The sequence below is a fragment of the Rhincodon typus genome, chromosome 40 (assembly GCF_021869965.1).
Source record: "Rhincodon typus isolate 14 chromosome 40, sRhiTyp1.1, whole genome shotgun sequence".
In the NCBI taxonomy this organism is placed as follows: domain Eukaryota; kingdom Metazoa; phylum Chordata; class Chondrichthyes; order Orectolobiformes; family Rhincodontidae; genus Rhincodon; species Rhincodon typus.
In genome coordinates this window covers 15,870,932-15,892,980 of record NC_063371.1, presented here as the reverse complement: position 1 = coordinate 15,892,980, position 22,049 = coordinate 15,870,932, and the positions used below count along the sequence as shown (strand labels likewise).

General features: G+C 42.2%; 2 protein-coding genes across 5 annotated transcripts in view; both read right to left on the bottom strand.

The window, feature by feature from the left end:
- The window catches only part of slc39a14 (solute carrier family 39 member 14), a 30,132-nt gene extending 20,430 nt beyond the window's left edge, over window positions 1-9,702 (bottom strand). The window contains exon 1 of one of the 4 annotated variants that reach the window (XM_048618572.1): window positions 9,634-9,702. The gene's annotated coding sequence lies outside the window, so the exon portion shown is untranslated. Of the gene's footprint in view, window positions 1-7,363; window positions 7,424-7,466; window positions 7,642-9,633 lie in introns of those variants that run through there. The other 3 variants (XM_048618570.1, XM_020511823.2, XM_048618573.1) reach the window with 3 other exon arrangements.
- Window positions 9,703-10,557: 855 nt separating this feature from the next.
- The window catches only part of piwil2 (piwi-like RNA-mediated gene silencing 2), a 56,402-nt gene continuing 44,910 nt past the window's right edge, over window positions 10,558-22,049 (bottom strand). The window contains exon 21 of the mRNA XM_048618523.1: window positions 10,558-20,660. Coding sequence (XP_048474480.1) covers window positions 20,504-20,660 — 157 coding nt within the window. The 3' untranslated portion in view covers window positions 10,558-20,503. The remainder of the gene's footprint in view (window positions 20,661-22,049) is intronic.

The window sequence follows — 22,049 nt, the reverse complement described above, 5'->3', positions numbered from 1 at the left end:
TGTGTAACACTGGGGTACAGCACTGGTGACGACAGAGCTGTCACTGTATAACACTGGGGTACAGCACTGGTGGGGACTGAGCTGTCACTGTGTAACACTGGGGTGCAGTACTAGTGGGGACAGAGCTTTCACCATATAACACTGGGGTACAGTACCGGTGGGGACAGGTCTGTCACTGTGTAACACTGGGGTACAGTACCGGTGGGGACAGGTCTGTCTCTGTATAACACTGGGGTACAGTACCGGTGGGGACAGGTCTGTCTCTGTATAACACTGGGGTACAGTACTAGTGGGGACAGAGCTGTCACCGTATAACACTGGGGTACAGTACTGGTGGGGTCAGGTCTGTCTCTGTATAACATTGGGGTACAGCACCGGTGGGGACAGAGTTGTCACAATATAACACTGGGGTACAGTGCTGGTGGGGACAGGTCTGTCACTGTGCAACACTGGGGGGAGAGTACTGGTGGGAGCAGATCTGTCACTGTATAATACTGACGGAAAGCATTATGTGAGGGTTGTTCTGTCACTGTATAACATTAAGGTATAGTACTGGTAGAAACAGGTCTGTCACAGTATAACCCTGGGTTACTAGTGTGGATATGACTATCTTGTGTAATCCTGGGGTATAAAACTGGTAGGAACAGGGTATGGGACTGGTCTGGTAACAGCCTGTTTACATTGGGATGTTGTGCTATTTATCAGCTGATGCTGGGAAGCTGGGACTGTCGAGGCTCTGACAAATACTTTCCCTTGCCTGGTCATTACTGAGCATGATGAGGTGTGATGGTAAAACCACCAGAGTTACAAGACAGAGAGAACTTTGTTCCATCAGTCTCATTCGGCTCTCCAACATATTGCAAAGTACTGTATGGCTGACAAGTCATTACTATACTCGACTGACGGTGGTTTTCCAAATGTGGGCAGGGTCAAATGGCACTCAGCCAGATCTCTCTCATACACGGCAATGTGGAAAAGTAGACCTGATTACAGCTATGTAGGTTATGAGATAATTATAGACTCGCCAGGAGCTTTGTCTCATTGTCAAGACTGAGTCTACCAGTGTGAGACAGTGTGAGTCAAAGTCCCATATTTCAGATGAGCTATTCAACTGAGGACGCACAAACACGGAAATCAGGAACATGCCCTTTGAGCCCGGTTCACCCTTATAATCATGGCTGATCCAAGTGCTTTCTCAGTAAATGAATCCATGGCCATTGTTCCAGCTTCTCCTGTCAACAGTGAGCCTTTAAATAACATCACCAAAACAGCTTCTCTGGTTATTATCACATTTGTGAGAGCTCGCTAAGTGCTCATTGCCAGCTACAACAGCAACAACATTTCAAACCTACTGCACTGGGTATAAAGTATTTTGGGAGGTCCTGAGACAGTCAGTGACCTCTCCAGACGCCACCAAATACTCCAGTTCAGTTACAGAGTAAGAGCCATAGAGCTGTGCAGTATGGAAACAGACCCTTTGGTCCAACTTGTCCATGCCGACCAGATATCCCAAGTAAATCTAGTCCCATTTGTCAGCAATTGGTCCATATCCCTCTGAACCCTTCATATTCATATATCCATCCAAATGCCTTTTAAATGTTGTAATTGTACCAGCCTCCACCTCTTCCTGTGGCAGGTCATTCCATACACACACCACCCCATGTGAAAAAGTTGCCCCTTAGATCGCTTTTAAATCTTACCTCTCTCACCTTAAACCTATGCCCCTCTAGTTTTGGACATTGTCTATTCACCCTGTCCATGCCCATTGTGATTTTATAAACCTCTATAAGGTCAACCCTCAGCCTCTGATGCTCCAGGGAAAATAGCGCCAGCCTATTCAGCCTCTCCCTATGGCTCAAACCCTCCGATCCTGGCAACATCCTTGTAAATCTTTTTTGAACTATCTCAAGTTTCACAACATCCTTCCTATAGCAGGGTGACCAGAACTGCACACAGTATTCCAAAAGTGGCCTAACAAATGTCCTGTATAGCTGCAACATAACCTCCCAACTCCTATACTCAATGCACTGACCAAGGCAAGCATATCAAATGCCTTCTTCATAATCCTGTCTACATGTGACTCCACTTTCAAGGAACCTTACCAACCTCCCCAGAACCTTACCATTACGTGTATAAGTCCTGCCCTGGTTTGCCTTTCCAAAAAGCAGCACCTCACATTTATCTAAATTAAACTCCATCTGCCACTCCTTGGCCTATTGGTCCATCTGATCAAGATCCCATTGTATTCTGAGGTACCTTCTTCGCTGTCCACTACACCTCCAATTTTGGTAGTCAACCAGCATGGTGCCTAGGATTACAGCTTGATCCGGAATTGATGGTCATGACAAACGTCCAGTTCATATTTCCTGAAGTGTTACCATAACAACATTCCCTCAGGGCTCGAGAAACAACAAGACGTACAATCCACCAGCTTCACACTTGAATTAAACATCTCAGCAGCGGTTTGGAAACTATCTGGAGCAGCAAAGTCTTCTCTAAAAAGAATTTAATTCTTAGTTTGCCCTTCCCCACCTACATTGTATCGAATGAACTGCATTCAACAGCGATGGCCAATGCTTTCTCAGCACTTTGTTCATTCAGGTGAAGACTGTCAGTGTGTAAACAGAACTCTTCACTTCACATTCACCTACAAATTACATCAAACTCTCCCAAGACAGGGACAGCACAGAGTTAGATACAAAACAAAGCTGCCTGTACTCTTTTGAACTGAAAGTAAAGCTTCCTCAACACTGTCCCCATCAAACACTCCCAGGACAAGTACAGCACGGGGTTTAATAGAAACTCCCTCTCACAATTGTGACAGGGCTGTGGAGAATAATGTAGGAGCAAAGGAGTGGAAAACAATTCAAATTTGCACGTGCAGGGTGGTAAGTTAATTGGAATTCAGCATTTTAACGTTTAAACTGAAACAAGGCAAAGTTGGAAGTTGCTTGAAGTTGGAAGGCAAGCAGCAAAGTATCAATGACAAACAATCCAGAACAGAAACAGTGTTGAGGTGGCGAATGAAAGCTGAAGTTTGTGTTCAACCTAAGGCTTATTTACAGTGATATGGTGCCCCTTATTGAAAGTATGACCGATTCTACACAGATTTTTCACCCAGTCGTTTATCATATTCTGTCGACACCCCTCCTGTCTCCGAGTGAACAGAGTCTTCGTCAAGGTCAGAAGCTCTTCCTGGTTAAATGTGGGAAAACCGAAGCTATCGGGGGAAGGGGGGGAAGGGGGCGGGACGGTGGCTCAGTGGTTAACACTGCTGCCTCACAGCACCAGGGACCCGGGTTCGATTCCACCCTCGGGCGACTGTCTGTGTGGGAGTTTGCACATTCTCCCCGCGTCTGTGTGGGTTTCCTCCAGGTGCTCCGGTTTCCTCCCACAGTCCAAAGATGGGCAGGTTAGGTGGATTGGCCATGCTAAATTGCCTGTAGTGTCCAGGGATGTGTAGATTAGGGGATGGGTGTGGGTGGGATTCTGTGAGGGTCAGTGTGGGTTTGTTGGACCGAAGGGCCTGTTTCCACACTGTCGGGATTCTATGATTCCATCGCCATTAACCACTGCCACACACTCTGTTCACTTGCAGCCAAGTCCATCCCTCATTGTGGCAACAGTCTCAGGAAAAACAAGACAGTTGACAAAATCAGTGCCCAAAAGGAAACCCAGATAAGTTTCTGAGCACAGTTTTCCACCATTCCTGTCACCTAACTCTGAACCACAGTTGGCTGCTATTGCCAACTAGCCATAAGTTGTGACCTTAAGACAAGAGTACTGCTGTGTTCCTCCTATCTGTATGAACTTGAATTCACCTGAAACTCCACTCTACCCTCATTCACGGCAAGTCCTGTTCACTGGGCAACACTGGAACCTGCTTCAGCAACCACTTTCACTTCAAAATTTCATCCTCATATTCAAATCCCTCTGCACCTTCCTGTCGCAACAACTTCCCAGCCTGTCTGTTATAATGGCCTCCGTTCCAACTGCCATATCTTACTGGACGTGAGTGTCACTGGCTAGGCTAGCAATTTTTGCCCAACTCTATACATCTTGAACTGAATGGCTTGCTCAGTAATTTCAGAGGGCAGTTAAGAGTCATCCACATTGCTATTGGTATGGAGTCAGGCACAAATGGCAAATTTCTTTCCCCTGAAGGGCATTTATGAAGCAAATGTGTTTTTACAACAACTAACACTGGTTTCACAGACCTTTTAGAATTCAAATTTCAGCACCAGCAATCAGTCACAAACAGTGGCCCTGTCTTTAGGAAACTGGTTTGAAAACGCTGGATGTGACTAACTCAATTTCACAACCTCTCCTCAATCTAGACAGCAAAATATAGATCTCTGAGCAGTGGTTTCTCCATTTGCTCATTTATATCCTCTGAAAAAGATAAGAATGTTATTACATATAAACATTTCACTGAAGCACATCTATCTCAATTCTGAACTTGACATATGCAGACTTGTCCCCAGCAGTATTGGACCCCACTGTTATACAACGACAGACCTGGCTCCACCAGCACCATACCCCAGTGTCATACAGTGGCAGATCTGTCCCCACCAGCACTGCAGCCCAGAGTTATACAGAGACAGACCTGTCTCCACCAGTACTGTGTCTCAGTATAGTGCAGCGACAGACCTGACCCCACCAGTACTGCGCCCCAATGTTATACATGACAAAGACCTGTTTCCACCAGTACTATGTACCACTGTTATACAGTGTCAGACCTATCTCCACCAGTACTGTACCCCAGTGTAATGCAGTGACAGACCTGTCCCCACCAGTATTGCACCCCCCAAGTTTTCTACACTGACGGACATGTCCCCCACCAGTACTAAACCCTGAAATAATTCCATGAAGGCCAGTATCCTGTCACCAAGTCACCCTTTATTTAAACGTGCATAGTACAAGACACTGACACAGCTAGTTCAGAGCCGGCTCCTCCAGTGAGTCAAACCCTGAAACTCCTGTTCATATCTGTCAGCCAGGACTCCCTGATTGAATCAGATTAACAGCCCCAATCAGGGAACTCAGATTCTATGAGATCCACCTCACTGACCTCATTCCAATCACTACATATCTCAGTGTTGCACAGCAACAGCTCTGTCCCCACTTGTACTGTACCCATGTTACACAGTGACAGACCTGTCCCCCACCAGTATTGTACTCCACTGTTATACAGTCCTTGACATATAAAACTTTGATACAAATGGGAAGAAACTGGGATCCAGTCCTTGATCCTTGCAGTAGCTGACTAGTAACAACCTACCAACCTGAGAATGACCTATTTAATCCTACTGTCTGTGATCTGCAGTGCATGGTAGTATATTTCCTCCAATCCCACACAATTTAATTCTGTTTTCTAGCCTCCTGTGAGGCACTTGGTCAGCAGATTTCTGGAAATCTCAGTACAGAATAACACCCACTAGTTCGCCCTGAGTGACTCTACTCAGAACATCCTCAAAAAACCCTCTCCATCCAGTTTGTCAAATAATGTTTCCCTTTCATAAATCCATGTTGACCCTGTCCAATCAGGCAATGATTTTTTTACTGTCCAGTAACCACAGTTTATAATCAATTTTCCCAAAGACTGACAGCAGGCTAACAGCACAGTAATTCCCTGTTTTCTCTGTCTCTCTCTCCTTTCTTCAGAAACCTTCCAATCTCAGGCACCATCAAATAAATGAATTTTGAAAGATGGTCACCTTTGTATCTACCATCTCTATAGCCGAATATTTCAGCACTAGAGAGTGAAGGGTATCAGATCCCAGGGATTTATCCACTTTCAGACCCATTTATTTCTCCAATTCCACTTTTACACTGATCCTAATTTCTTTCAGCTCCACACTCTCACTAGACTCTTGGATCTTCATTATTTCAGAAAGACTGCTTGTGTTATCCTCTTTGAAGACAGACTGTTTAGCTTCTCTATTTCCAATTATACTTTCTCACATTTCTGCTTTTCACGGGTTGACATTGGTCTTTGCTTATCTTTTTCTCATTTAATGCTTGGGGACATGAGCTCAAATTGCAATGTGGTAGCTGGTGGGATTTAAATCCATTTGTCAATTAGAAACTGAAAGCAATCTGAATCATGGTGAGCACGAAGATAACAAGTATTGTTAAAACCAATCTAATTCATTTCCTTCTTTTCAGGAAATCTTCCACTCTTACCCAGTTGGGCCTATATGACTCCAGAACAACAGCGATGCAGTTAATTTTTAACTGCCTTCTGAAGTGGTCTAGCAAGCCATTCTGTTCAAGGACAATGCCAAATGGGCAACAAATTGCCCTCATCGCTGACGTCCACAACCTATAAAAGGCTAAATAAAAACTCTGTCAACAGCACACTGGGCAGATCTGTCTTGAATTTGTGTTCAGGATTCTGAAGAGGCTATTGAATCCTCAACTTTTGGACTTAGCATGTCAGTTACAATTGGAGTTGGGCAAAGACAGCCCATGCATCTACTACAATCACACGACACTGAAGAGAGCCAGCAGCCAGCTTCACAGAGAGGTGTTGTCAGAAACTACAAAGCTAGGAGCGAGCCATGAGATTAGTACAGGCAAAAGAATGACTGCAAACAATAACCTTTAGTAACTTTCAAGAAATCATAAACCGTATCATACATCGGCCAGGGCTGGAATGAAAACAAAATCCAAATTCAGCAACATGCTGGGCAGTCAACAGTGCAACTTAGATTGAGAGTAAAGCTCCCTCGACACAGCCACATCAACAACGTGAGATTAGGTACGGAGTAAAGGTCTCTTTTCACTGTTCCCATCAAACACTCCCAGGACAACAACATTTAAAAGGCATCTAATGGGTATGAATAGAAAGAGTTTAGAGGAATATGGGTCAAATGCTGGCAGTTGGGACTAGATCAGTTTGATATCTGGTCAGCACGGATGAACTGGACTGAAGGGTCCCTTTTCTTGTTTTATAACTCTATGACAGGTACAGCACAGGGTTAGATACAGAGTAAAGCTCTCTCTACACTGTGTCTGCGTCCTCTTCCGGTCTGTGACCTTCCATCTCTGTCAATCACTTCAACACGCCTGATTCCAGTCTCCCACGCTCTTATCCTCCCCCTTTCCCCCTGAACCGAGTCCCTCATTGGTCTCTCTCTCTCTCGGTACCGATATCTCACTTACTCCCTCCGATCCCATTTTCTCCCGATTCCCCTCTGTGCCCGATCCGAGTCTACGTGATCCCTCTCTTTCCAATCCCCGTCTCTCTCTGATCCCGGTCTCTGAGAATCCTTCTCTCTCTGATCCCACTCTCTTTTACTGACGCGTGTCTCTGCTCGCCCGGAGCCGGCGCAAATAGCGCTCCACATGGAGGCCTTACTAAGGACAGCGGCGTTTCTCTATTTCTGACATCTCAGGCTCGGATCTGATGGCAGGGGGTTTTAAGAGAGGGTGTCTAACTCTGTCCACAGAGAAGGTCTGACCTTACTGCGATCCTTCTCCGGGACGGGTTACCTCTGTGCTCCAGGATTCCGCTCTCCCGCCGACAATGTGTCACTTTCAGGCAACGTCGCGCATAATAGACGAATGACAGGCCTGCCCCAGGGACCCGCCCCGTTAAAGGGTCCGCACCCCGGGAAGCTCACACAAACCCCACACCTCCAGACACCCATCCCTAGCCATAATTGGAACTTCAATGTCCCCGACTCTTATCGTAAGCTAAAGGAAGGCTATTATTCAAACGGCGTTCAGAATCCAGAAAAGCACACAGAGGGAACAAAAAGAAATTGCTGGAAAATCTCAGCAGGTCTGGTAGTATCAGTGTTGAGACAGAGGCACGTGGGTGTTCTTCTGCAATGAAACACAAAAGTGTTAGCAGGCAGATGGAGCAAACTGGCCCGCCATTGCTCAGGGGTTGGAGTTTAAAAAACAGGGAACTGCTGATACAACTATACAGGAGGTTGGTGAGGCTACCCCTAGAATACCGTGTACAATTTTAGCAACCATATTTCGAAAAGGATGTACTGGCATTAGAGGCTGTTTAAAAAGGACTGATTCATTTTTTTTAAAAAAAGAAAGCTCAATAGGTTCAGCCTTTAGTTATTAGGGTTTAAAGATGCTTCCATTCATGGGGGAATGTCAAACTGGGGCACATGGTGACAGAAGTGGGAGGGTGGGGATTATTTAAAACTGAGCACATCTGGAAATCTTTGCCTAAAAGAGTTATGGAGACTCCATCTCTGGAAGTATTTAAATGAGGTTGAAAGTAGAGGGTGCTGGTGAGACCACATCTAGAGTACTGAGACCAGTATTGGTCCCCTTATTTACAATATGATTGCATTGGAGACATTTGACAGAAGGTTCACTTGGATGATCCCTGGTATGGAGGAATTATCTTACAAACCAAAATTAAACAGGTATGGATTCTAATCACTGGAGTTCAGAAAAATGAGATGATCTCATTGAAACAGGGGATTCTTAAAGGATTTGACAGGGTAAATGCTGACAGCATGTTGCCACACATGGGAGAGTCTAGAACCAAAGGGCATAGTTTCAGAATCTTCAATGCTTGAAAGACAAGAAATCCAAACTTTCCACTATCATATATTCTGGAGTGTCTCATCTCTGATATCATTCCAGTAATTTTCGATGCACCTTCTCCAAGAACTTTGACACCCTTACCAGCAACTTATACAACTGTTTATAACTTCACTGCTTTGATATGCTATACTTCTCTGTATAAAACCAATTTAGGAGCTATGTAAACTGTTCATGTTCTGTTCACCATTGCTTTGTGAATACTACTTCCATATTGGAAATCTTGATTTTAAGCACATTTCTGCTTCTACAAATGGAACAGAAGTAATTTCTTCTAGGCTGACTCTTTACAGGAACCAGACTACTGTATTGAAAAAAGCTCGCTGTTTGCACACACTCAGAACAAATGGATCAATCTCGATTGATACAAGAGGGTAGGAGAATCCACAGTTAAGTACCTGTTCATTTAGCATCACTCTGCCTAAAGACCTGCATTTGGATAGTACCTTGCATTATTACTCAAAATTGCCAAGCCTTCTAAAACCACTGAAGTGCTTTCTAAAATGCAATTGTTAATGTCCTGTAGGCTGTATGCAGCCAGTTGGCACACAGCAAGGTCCTATACCCAGTTCATAATCAGATAATGTGTCATCTGCTGTTTGTTGGAGGACAAACATTGACCAGGACATCATGGAGAATTCCTGCTCTCTCTCAAATTAGTACTGGAAGGGGCAGGCTAGGGCCTCAGTTTAACATCTTTCATCTATAGGTTGGCAGCTCCAACACTGTAGCATTGCCTCAGTGGGAGCCTTGAGTTTTGTCTCAAACAACTTGAATCTACAATCTTCTGATTCAGAGGTGCCACATCTGACAATGGCAAGGGGGGAGAGAGCTTGATGGTTTTTGACTGAAATTCTGGGACAGGCATCTTCCATTCAAGACACATTCCAAGCATTGTGGACAAAGTGATTGTGAATGCTTCAGTGATTGTATAATAGCAGATATCACTCACAATCACTCATAACATAATTTGTTTTCATAAAACTTTCCTGGAATGAAATATCAGAAACACTCAAACAACTGCTAAATTGTCTTAGCTAACTTTTGACTTACCCACTTACAAAGTTTTCAGCATGACTCATCATCACCAATAAATGCAGTGGTCGCTACCAGAAGTTAATTCCTTAAGGACACAACGCCAATTGTCAAGTTATTCCACAGCATCTCAAGCAAACTAACAAACGCAGATTCCAGTGAGTTTTATGTTTGGCCGTTCTTTGTGAGCTGTCTGCACATCATTTCCCATCCCAATGAGACTCGCTGGTTTGCACCTTCTGATTTCAAGACTGGCTCCATCTAACTAGGTGGCAGATGTAAATAGAATTAAATAATGTTAGAGACGCGTGCCTCTCTGAGCAGGTGCTTTTCAAGGGAAAACAGATTTTTAAATCAGACATCACTAGGTGCAATTACAAAGGGAGAAGGAACTTCTATTGCACTGAGTCATTCAGTTAAGTAAAATCAGCCCAAAAACCGTGAAAGGTGGAGACAGGATTCCTAACTACATTTGGAAGGGGGTATAGTGAAGTACTTGAATCAGAACATTTTAAAAGAGGGCACAGTGGGTAGCTGTGTCAGAGAACTGGTTCAGGCACAATGTGTTGATGGCTCCCTTCAGCACTCCAAATGTACTGTAAATACAACCTGGTTCTTCAAATTAAATAGATTCAGTTCCTTTAGAGCATCAAAGAGATGTGTTTGAGTCAGGACCCCTATAATTGGTATTCCTTAATCTGTCAAAACACGACAGAGCTGAAATTAAAACTTTTGAAAGAATCCAAGTGTTGACCAGTTCTCAGGAAGCATGAAATCAGAAGCTTAAAGGTCAAATGCAGTGGCAGTTATTATGTATGCGGAGGCCAAAATGACAAATTTGAAAAGGATTAAAAAAGCTCACAACTAACATCTGATGTTCAAAATCTTGTTTAATTTCAAAAACACAGAAAACATAATGGGTAACTTAAGAACCCAATACTACAAACAAATTTCTACAACACTCCTCACAAAATAACCAAGAGGCCAGGGCCACAGAAAACTGGACACCAAATGAGAGTCAGATTTGGTGGCAATGAGGGAACTGGTAAATGTCACGTGCAGCTGAGTCAGATCAAACTGGAGACAACAAGACCATGAGAAAGACTGGACTCAAAACATTAAGACTTTGAAGTCCAGACACTGCAGTGCAAGGAATCGCTATAGCTTTGGGGCAACAAGGCTGCTGCTGGGTATTGCGGGAGTGGCGACAGGTCACTGAATCCCAAATACACTGGAATTTCTTCACTGGACGAAGGTGAAGCTGAACCATCACAGTGACAACTTATGAATTAAATCTTTGGCACTACTGAAACAACTTTTTCATTAATCCTGCTCCCCCACTTCGTAGCCCAGAGTCAAGCATTGTTCAGTTTCAATGTCCTTTGACAAATTACTCTTTAATTTGCTTCAACTGCCCTCATTGAGGTCATCACAAATCACAGCAGCAAAAAGAAAGTCTCATTTCCTCCTATCTCTTTTTAAAACTGATTTTAAATCTGTCCCCTCAGATATCCAAACTCCTGCCGGTGGGGGTGGGGAGAAACTTACCCCTAGTTTGTCTCACAAAGCCATGCATAATGTTACAAACTTTCAAAGCAAAGCGATGCCAAAATGGTCGCACCCTCGCACACACTCAGTTGAGAAATCCAACAGACAGTGGCTATGAATGGTCTGTAGGAGAGCTTACAAAGTAGTCAGGGTGCAGGACCAAGAGTTCCTACTTTACAGCTTCTTGTCTGACTTAAAATGGAGGATGAAGTAGAGCTCATATTGTTTTCTTCTTTCACAAAGAGTTTGCACTTGGTTGACAAACCAAGATAAGAGACAACCTGTCCTCTTTCAACCAGCGACCCAGTAAAATCTGTCACTTATTTACACAGATGGATGAGGCTGTTGCAATGTTAAGGTGTGGCTCAATAGTTATGTTATCTGACTGTAAATAACAAGTAATAAAAGTTGGTGAAGATAAGGGAGCATGGTCAGTGTCAAAGCAGATTAAATAATGACTTAAAAAAAAATGAGGCCGTAAATATTTCTGAAGGAATCATTTGTGAAAGATCAAATCTAATCACTAACTCTTTCCAAGGGCCAGCAGGATGAACAGCCTTTGTCTGTTGAAATAATTAAGGTGCATACATAAACCTCAAAGGAAAGAAGACTGGATAGTAGTTTTTCGAACAGATGGACTAGCATGGACAAGTCAAACTGTATGTTCTTCAATGTTTACCTAGAAAAAGTGCAAGCTTATTTAAGACATTAGACCAGCAACTCTCAGCAAAAGGATGGAGAGAGATGATGCTGGCTATCAGCACATGAGAGAAACCAGACCTCAGATTTATGGCTGTGCTCAGTGAACTACAACAGATAGTGGGGATTACACCTTTAGAGGATTACTGGGGCTATTTACAATGTTGAGAGGGCATGAGTGAATCAAACATAGGTACTTGCAGCACAACAATAAAACAAAGAGAGGAAAAACAGTTTGGAAATTGGTGGGAAACTAATAGTTTATCAAGATTGAGAAATTGACATTATTAAAATAATGGTACTAGAAAAATTAATAAGATGAATAGCTGTCATATCCCTGGGACCTGATGGGCAATGTCCTCAAGTTGTAAGAGAAGTCTTTAGAGACTGGTTGCATTGGATGCGATCTTCTAAAATGGTGTAGATTCGAGAACAATCTCCTGATTGGAAGGAAGCAAAAAGCACCAAGAACATATTGTATATATATAGACTCTTTAATGTCACGAAAAGTCCCAAACCATTTCAAAGGGACATTAGAAAAGAGGGTTCGACACTGAACAACACAAGATGATAACAGGGCAGATTACTGAAGAATGCTTTAATGAGGGTCTTAAAAAGAAAAGGGAAATAGAAGACAGAGATAGGAAGGCACAGCCACAGTGGAGGGATGAACATTTGGGATGCTCCAGATTTCGAGCGCCACAGGCACCTTGAAGGGTTGTCACGCTAGAGGAGATGCCAAAGATTATCTCACGAAGGTCTGTAAGAACAATGATGAGAAGTTTAAAATTGAGATGCTACTTGACAGAGACTATGTTGGTCACCAAGTCTGGGGGCTGCTTCAAAAGACCTGGTGTAAGTTCGGACATGGGCAGCAGAATAAATGGAATGTGGCTATTCAAGAAACAAGAGTGAAAAAACAGGGTACAATGGGCCAATAAATGTGGCAGCAGTAATCGGCAAAATGCTCCAATCTATTATAAGCATCGTGGCATCTCGGCAATCAGAAAACTATATCCTGGTATTCAATACAGAATTATGAAAGAAAAGTGGTGTTTTAAGAACTCGTGCAATTTGATGCAGTAACCAGTAGTGTAGGCAAGTGGCAATGAATATATTTGCATTTTGAAAATCATTTCATGATGTGCCACATGAAATAGAAATGCCAAATAAGGATTCTGGAATTGAAGGCAATTGTTTAACACTGATTGAGGCCTGACTAATAGACATGAAGTGGTCATTATCAGATTGACAGGTTGTCATTTGTGATACAATGACTTGAGCCTCAGCTATTTCCAATCCAAATCCATAATGGCGAAGAAGAAGCCAAATGTCAGAGTTTGTTAATAGCTTAAATTCTCATCTAACTTTGCACAATGAGGAATTTGTAAAGAAAGAGTGATTAAACACATAGGTAAGAATGGCATGTGGATGAATATAATGTGGAAATGTGTGAAGTTACCCACTTAAGTGGAAAAACAGGAAGTATAATACTTAATCAATGCTTGAAGACGCGAAAAAGTTTGTGCTTAGTGGGACCCTAGTGCTGTTGCACATAAATCTCCAAGTTAACAAACAGATATAGCAAGTAATCAAATCACAGCAAAGGAGGATGACATTCAGCCCAGCAAAAGCAATTCACCTGGTATCAACTCTTTCCCCGTAGCCCTGCAGTTTTCCTCTTCAGTTCTCTTTTGAGAGCCACAATTCATTCTACCTTCTCAGATTCAATGAGGAAAACATTTTGACATCCTTGATTACTAAGAGACTGGAGTGAAGAATTCTAACCGAAAATGTCAAGCTCCACATGAGGTCACAGTTGGAGTAGTGTGCACAGTTTTGGTCTCCTTATCTATTGAAGGATACACTTGTTTTAGATGGTTTGGGACTGAGCTTTACCAGACTGACAATTTGGAACTCAGAGCCTGTCCTACAATGGGATGTTTTGTAGACTCTGATGATGTTTGAGAAGTTAGAAGAATGAGAGGTGATTTAATCGAAACATAATATTTTGAAATGCCTCAATAGGGTAAACACTCATGTGACATATTCCCATGGCTGCAGAGACTAAAATGAGAGCTCAATTGTCAAATAACAGGTCGATGATTTAGAGTTGAAATGAGGAGAATTAACATTGTTCTCAGGATGGTGAGCATTTGGACAATCCTAGCCCAGAGACTTGTGGACACTCAGTCAACGACCAATAGATCTTTGGATACTAAGGGAATAAGGGAATAAACACAATGAGGATTGTGTTGAAGGTGCATCTGGGGATCAGCCACAGACATACTGAATGATTGAAAAGGTTCAAAGAGCTGAATGGACTACTCTTGCTTAAAAACTGTATTAAGGTCACAGAGGGATAAATGGCAAAAAAATCACAATGTTGCATGTCTTGGGAACATGTGAATCTGAGTAGACAGATGTATACAGGAATTTGCAGGAGGGAGCAGTGTGGAGAGATGATGCCCTGACCGTGACATGCTTGGAAAGAACAAGTGAGAATTCCCAAAGCTTTACCACTGGTGTCTACACTGGTGTCAGTGTAGACTATCAGTAATAACTAGTCTAGTATCGCATTATTTGATTGTGAGGATGGAAAAACTCCATTTCAATGGACCTGGCACATTTCACAATTCATATGTTCTTCTGCAGAGCTGACAATGTATGCCAAGACCATGCTGGGAGTAATGATTAGAAATGGGAGTGACACCAAAAACAGAAGAGTAAACATTGAGCTTTTTGAGGAACACATGAAAAGGAGGGACTCAATGATCATGTAAACAAATATGCACATCAAGAGGGTAGGGGGTTCAGGAGAATAGAGTCAAGGGGACCAAGAAGTCATTCTCTTAAACAAAAGCTGTCTGTATTTCTCAGCTTTCAAATACTGGTAACATCTGAAACTCAAACATAAAAATGTTTTCCCAAAAACCTCACTTTATTATGATATGGGTAAAATTAATTGCAATGTCAAGCCAGAGATCAGCAAGTTGCATTCAAGTCGCAGCCTTCACATCATTAAATATGCAAAGCACTTCACGGCATTTATTCAGACAAAGTTTGGCACTGAACTACCTAATGAAGTTTTAGGAGAGGAAGGGGTGGTTTTAGGCAGTATCCAAGGAGCAGAGCAAGTGGTAGAAAAACAAGGACACGGATTGTATACCAGGTTCTACCACAATTATATATCTGGGAAGGCAGGTAAACAGGTGAGTGCATGGCACAGCCCTATGGCCACACTGTGACTTATCACTGTATCAAGTTCATCAGATGCACGAGAATAATTGGAAAAGACCAGATTAGATTTCACACTCTGAACAGGTTGTTGTTTAGTATTACCATGTACAGAATGTCCTTCGACCCACTGCCACAGTCACAGCTCATGAAAAAGATACTATGGAAGAGCAATCTACCCATGTTAATTCCAAGTCCAGTACACAAACATTCAAATTGCCAATTCAGAAAGGTGTCAGTCTATTTAAGTACTTGATTTAATTTGAACCTGGGAACAAATTTATGCTAAGCTACCAGGAATCTGGAGACAGCCAAAAAATGTCTTTTATCTATGATCCAGTGCAAGTGGTTTAACTCCAAGATCTGTGCAAAATATAAAGTTCTCTCTTTCAAAAATATGAAGTGGCCAGGTTTCTCACTGTCATTATTCCACTCCATCCTTCACCAACATGTCATATGGTCACAAATGAGACAATTATGAAGCCTATTGTTTTGAGGATGCCCTTGCAAAATCCTGTGGGACTTAAAGCACTGCTCTCATTTTCCCAAGGAATGGGCCAGCCTAGGGTGGTGGTAGTAGACAAGAAATAGCATTTTGGCTCAACTAGTGAAACTCCTCTCAGTTATTTCACATTTATTTTAAAGAATGCAAATAACATTAGCAAGGTCAGAATTGGTCAGCTCTCTTCGATGTCTTAAGACGGAAGTGAGAAAACTCATTGCTGTGGGTTTGGAGTCACATGTAGACCAGAACAGACAAGGATGACAAATTTCCTTCCGTAAAGGACATCAGTGAACCGGTGATTTTGACTATGCTTCAATAGTTTCACAGTCAGTCTCCTGATTGCAGTTTATTTTTTCATTTCTCGATTGAAACCTGGGTCTGCAAATGTATCTTGAATTTGGACCCCAATTTTTGCACTGTGCCAAGAAATTAAAAGATGCTCTCTTTCGACTTGACAAAATATTCTAAAAAGTAGCTCCTTCTGTGGCATACCAGACAATCTGGAATAGCAGTTTTAAACAGACTTTCACTGCCTATGCGCAAACTTCAGGGCCAAGCCACAAGAAGGCAAGAACAATTGCTTTGTCAGAAGGCAGCAGATCATATTGAACATGCAGATACATACCACAGAGGGAGACTCATCCCAATGGGCAGCTGATGGCTTACTTTGGGAGCATGCCTATGGATTTGTACATCAAGAACTGGTTAAGATAATGGGCAAAAGGAGCCAGAAGGGGAATGTGCAAAGATCTTTTTTTAACAAACATGCTTGTGATCAAGAACGAGCTGCTTAAAGAGGTGATATAAAGTCCAATAGTAACTGCCAAAATCAAATAGATAAACACTTCAAAATCAAACATTCACAGACCCAAGGAACATTGAGAGAGGAGGAATAGCTTGACAATTCCTGTAAGATGGGTCAAAATGACTTTCCGTTGTGCTGCAGGATTCCAGACAATTGCACAAACTCCTTTGCAAAAGTCCTTTCCTATTGCTAAAAGATATGGGAACATAACTATCATCTCTTGGCTGCTCTGGATAGCTTGTTGAGAAGATTAGCACCTCCAACCTGCAGTGGCATCAAACACAATGGTCTGTCCTGCCATCAGACTGAGGTCTGAAAGTAGGCTGTCGTTCCAAGATGGTTTGTGCTACACAATTTCAATGCATTGGAAGTGTTGCCAAGTAGCGTCCGCTGGTCATCAGTTGTCAATTATGTAATCAACAACCAGAGGATTATGTTAGTGAAGCAGAGCCTAGCAACAGTGACAAAAGTTGAATTAATCTAGTGACAGACTGAGTAACTTGGTGCCAGAGACCAGCCAATCGAAAGCACAGTCAATCAGATAACCACCCTCCCTCCTTTAACTAGCTGCAAGGGTCTCCACAGGACAACACTGCAGTGGGTAGGTGGTCCCAAGTGATGAGCAGGAACCTTACCCACACACTGTTCCGATATAAACAGGTCGTTCCAGCTGATCTCATTCTCTCTCTCAATTGAGGCTCCAAAGATTTCATCAATTACATTTTGTTTTATTTGGCCTCTGGCAAGTGTGATGCAAGTGAAAGAGAGTAAGTCCAGAGCAGCTGTGAGGAAAGACTGCTGTGGAATCATCTATGAGTTTTAGACAAGCCCAGCTCGTTTGCCAGCTATGGACTCATCTTAATATAACTCAAACTCTGCATTTAGACAATGATTGCACAGTGTTAAGTGCAGATTCATGTACAGTGTACTGCAACCAGAATCCAGACTCTGGGTTAAACTTGATACAAGTTGGACAGAAGACTTAAAAAGCATAAGTAAACCTTGGCTTCAGAGCAAGTTCGGCATTTCACAAGTTCACTGTGTCACATTGACAGTTGGCCTATTGATATTAAGCTGGAGATGTGCAATTATCTCAAGTATATGGAACTTTCAACAGTCCCAGTTGAGAATGGGCCCATGACATTGAGGATTGGAATCTCACAAGAACTGGACAGACTCACACGAGCTTGTAGTAAGCATCACTGGTTTCTGAACAAAGTCACAACTGCTAAGAATGGGTGCTGCAGACTTGAGGTAACAAAAAGGATTCAAGATTACAGCAGTTTTATTTTGCCTTCAGCCTACAGGATACCAAAATCAGCCTGGCTTGAACATGCAACACATAAATATTCCTTCAAGCATACCTTGCTGCAATCAAAACAAATTCAAATGAAGTATACATTCAAGACAGAATGCATTTCTCCTTAGCTAACCAGAGAGCAATGCTTACTTAATTTGATGGAATAATTCAGTCTTCCAATGTTGTCTGCTCACTGATGAAGTGGTCACAAATAACCAATACCATAATACCATTTCATGTTTGTATGAATTAGCTGGTAGCAACTCATTCTTATTGAATTCAGAAAGGCAACTTCTGTACAGAGTATCATCCACAGAATATAGAAGATTAAGGGGTGATTTAATCACAGGGCTGATTAAGAGAATTGATAGGGCAGATACACAGCAAGTACTTTCTCTGGATTGAGGAGTCCTGTGCAAAGGATATGAACTTAGATTAGAGGTACACTGTCCAAGGGTGCAATCAGCACTTCTTTACACGAAAGGCAATGGAAATCTGGAACTGTCTTCCTCAGAAAAGCAGCAGTTTGGCCAATTGAAGAATTCAGAAATAGATTGATAGAATTTGATTGGGTAAAGGCATTAACAAAAGAAACCAAAAAGGGTAAATGGACTGATAGTTTGATCAGCTGTGACCTAACTAAAGGACTGACTTGGTGTCAGGATCTTGTATTCCAACTCTTGAATTTTCAAAAGATGGCATTGATGTGGGATACATTTGAGCTACTCTCAAGCTTCACTCATCTCATAAATCAACCATCACTGTCTGAAAAGTTAATACTTCAAGGTAAAGAGTTTGTAAAATAGACAAAAGGAATTATTTCTACATAGCACCTACATAGCTGGAAATGCCCTGTACTGTTCAACTGAGCAACTCAGATGTCTGACTGGTGTTTCTTGAGGAATTCAAACCCTTATTTTTGCAGAACTCTGTTTCCTTCACTTATCATGTCTGGATTAAACAAAGTTACCGGTGTTAGAAATTTCAGTCAGCAGTAGGAACAGAGGAACCTGTTCCTGTCACATTATTCAAGAACCCGAGATGCATTAGCAAAATCAGAATCAGGACCAAATATGCAACATAACAGGAGTGTTCACCACATCTTGGCCATAGGTTAAAATCTTGGAACTCCCTACCTAACAGCATTGGAGTATCTACACCACATGGACTGCAGAGATTCAAGAAGGCAGCTCACCAACAGCTTCTCGATGGGCAATACAATCTGGCCTCTTCAATGATGCCCAGGACACAAGATTTGCCTTTCAGGGATATCACAATTCGACATAAATAGTTTTCTAAGAAAATAATTCAAACATTATTTCAAGCAAATGTAAGTACAAGTGTAATGGGATCATTACAAAAAAAAAAAAAATCAGAAAACTCCACTGAAGACTCAACAACAGCTCTAGGAAATGGGAATGAAATTTTGCCATTTTTTGCTGATTTTTTGAATAAGCAGCTCTCGTGCAGCAGCTTCGGAACTGTTCATGTCAGAAGTACAGAAAACCTATTTGGCCCAAATAACCTGTCTCTTTCACATCAATCTGGCTGCAATAAATATCTTCATTAAATTAAAACAGGAATGACTGGTACCTTTAGATTCTCCTTTTCATTAGAATATTGAGACTTTGCTTTATTGTGTGAATACTAACTCACTGGATTCCTTCAGTTGGGCTGGAGGTCAACTTGCACTGGAGTAGGTGTTAATCAGGGTCACAATAATTTCAACTGGATTCAAAGGAGGAAAGAGTAGAATTTTTCTTTTCGTGCATTGACCTGGGTTTTTCTTGTGTTGTCCTTCCAGGGAGATCCATGACTTCCAGAGAGATCCATGACTTCCAGACTGGTGACTGTCTTTACTACGAACTATCAGGGTTGAGAGAGACAGGCTGGGTGGACTACTGTATGCTTGTCCTGCAGGTCACGATTCAGATAAAAACAAACTGCTGAACAGGAATCATCTGCAAAGAGGAAAGCTGTCCTGAAATGTTAAGTCTACTTAAGTCTCTGGAGAGATGTAGGTGCTACCAGACATGCTGGATGCCATAAGCATTTTCTGTTTTTATTGTGGTTAAACAGAATGCTGTTTGCTCCTCATTAGAAGAGTTTCATAGGGCAAAGATGATATCCCATCAGATTACAGTGGTGGCTCACAGTTCTGAGACTGCAGACATTAGAGGAATTGGGCAATCACAATGAACATTTACTCAGAATACGGTAAACTGTTTGGAATCAATTCTTCTATTTCCACTTTCACCTCCTTTGATCCATCTTTCAACCAGAATTTGATTAAAGCTACTCTACTGTGTCTTCAAATTACATATCCTCTCTCAAAACAGAATAACAAGTGCACAATGATACAAGCCACATTATTCAGTGACAAGCCCACACAAGAAATTTCCTGAAATTTCCTCAGGGTGTAGGAGAAATGGGTCATTGCCAGCACTTGTTTTGAATGGTACAAACTAATAAAACAAATTAAATAACACACTGAACAAAATGTACAAATCAAATCAGCTCAAGCCATTTGTAGTTTTGCTCGTTTCAGCAGCTCACTGCATGTTAACGACATGTCATTGAAAAACAAACCAAAAAAATGCTTCAATAAGAGAATTCCTCTGTAGTTGTAATAATTAAAGTCTCAGGGGAAATAAATCTCTGTCCAATTGTGATAAGGGCTCCCATTTTGAGAAGGTCTCCCTGGAAAGCCACTCCCACTTCCAATGCTCCCTCACCCAGCCACTATGCCCAAAGTCTTTCCTCTCTGGGTCTCAAAAGGCATTTCCTGGCAGCTTCATAGGTAGAAGAGTAGTTCGGAGAGAAGGGCAGCTGGCTCCTGGTGCAGAGATTGGCCACAGAGAAATGCCAGTTTGTGGGCATACTTGCAGGGTGCAGGTACACGGATTGTACCTGACCAGTTCCAGTACAAGTGACAGAGTTTGAAGGTGAGCCTGCAAGAAAAATCAAACAGATTCAGTGGATGAAAGTCATAACCCAGGACACATGAGCCAATTAGACAGCATTAAAGACTTGCATTATATAGCACCTTTGACACTCAAGACATTCCAAAGGGCTTTAGAACCAATGAAATACTTTTGAAATGTGTTTAATTTTTATAATGGTGTGGCACCAATTCATGCACAGCAAGCTCCCAACAGATCAGTATGACAACGACCAGGAAATGTTCCTTTTAAATAATGATTTAGGGATAAACGCTGGCCAGACCACTGGGGAAAATTCAGCTAATCTTCTCCAAATGGTAGTAATAACTGAAACTCTGAAGCCAACACAGAAAATGCAGGTGTGGCAACATCTGTGGAGAGAAAACAGAGTTAACATTTCAAGTCCAGTCTGATTTTTCTTCAGAACTGACCAGGAGTCTCACTGGACTCAAATTGTTAAGTCTGTTTCTCGCCATAGATGATCCTTCCAATTCTGTTATATGATATTTTGCATCCAGCAGAGGGGAGAAAGGACCTTGGTTTAATGTCTGACCTGAATACTGGTCTCTCTGATAGTACAGCCTGTCAACCTCAGCCGTATTACAAAGTCTCTGGAATGGGCTTTAAACCCTCAACCATCCACCTTAGAGCTAAGCATTATGGTTGTGTTTGCATAGCAGGTGTACACCACCTCCAGACAAAGGGCCATGCAAATGTAAGCCAAGCCCAATACTTAGGTCAATCTTGCCTCATAGGGTGTCATTCACAGCCCTAGTCACCAGGTCAGTTTTAGCTCCCATGGCAGAGATGACAACAAGGTGATAGAGCCTTCCAGATCTACCACCAGTACCACTCAGAAGGACAAGGGCAGCAGATACATCAGACCACTGCCACCGGCAAGCTGCCCTCCAAGCCACTCACAATCCTGACTTGGCAATATATTGCTACCTCACCACCATCTTCAACGACAACGAGGGATGGGAAACAAATGTTGGTCCAGCCAGAAACACACACATCCCATGAATGAAGACAAAATCAAGTCTCATAATTCCAGTGCACTACCAAGAGAGTACTGCACTGCTAAAGATGCTTCTTTTGAAAGAACAAATCAAAAACACAATTAGTTGAATAGATGGACACAAAATCCTATGGAAGATGAGAGCTGCTCTTGCATTCTAGCCAATAATTATCCCTCAACCTACAACAACGCTGATTATCTGGTCATGGTCAGTGCTGAGAGTCCAAGTTCACTGTCATATAGGAGAACAAAAACGTAGCTTTAAAATTGCCTAATATGGTCAGGTGATTTGGAACATTGAGAATGTGAAAGGCAGTGTACACACCCAAACATACTCCAAACTTGGGGGACAGACTGGCCTTTTCCAGATGAAATGAAAC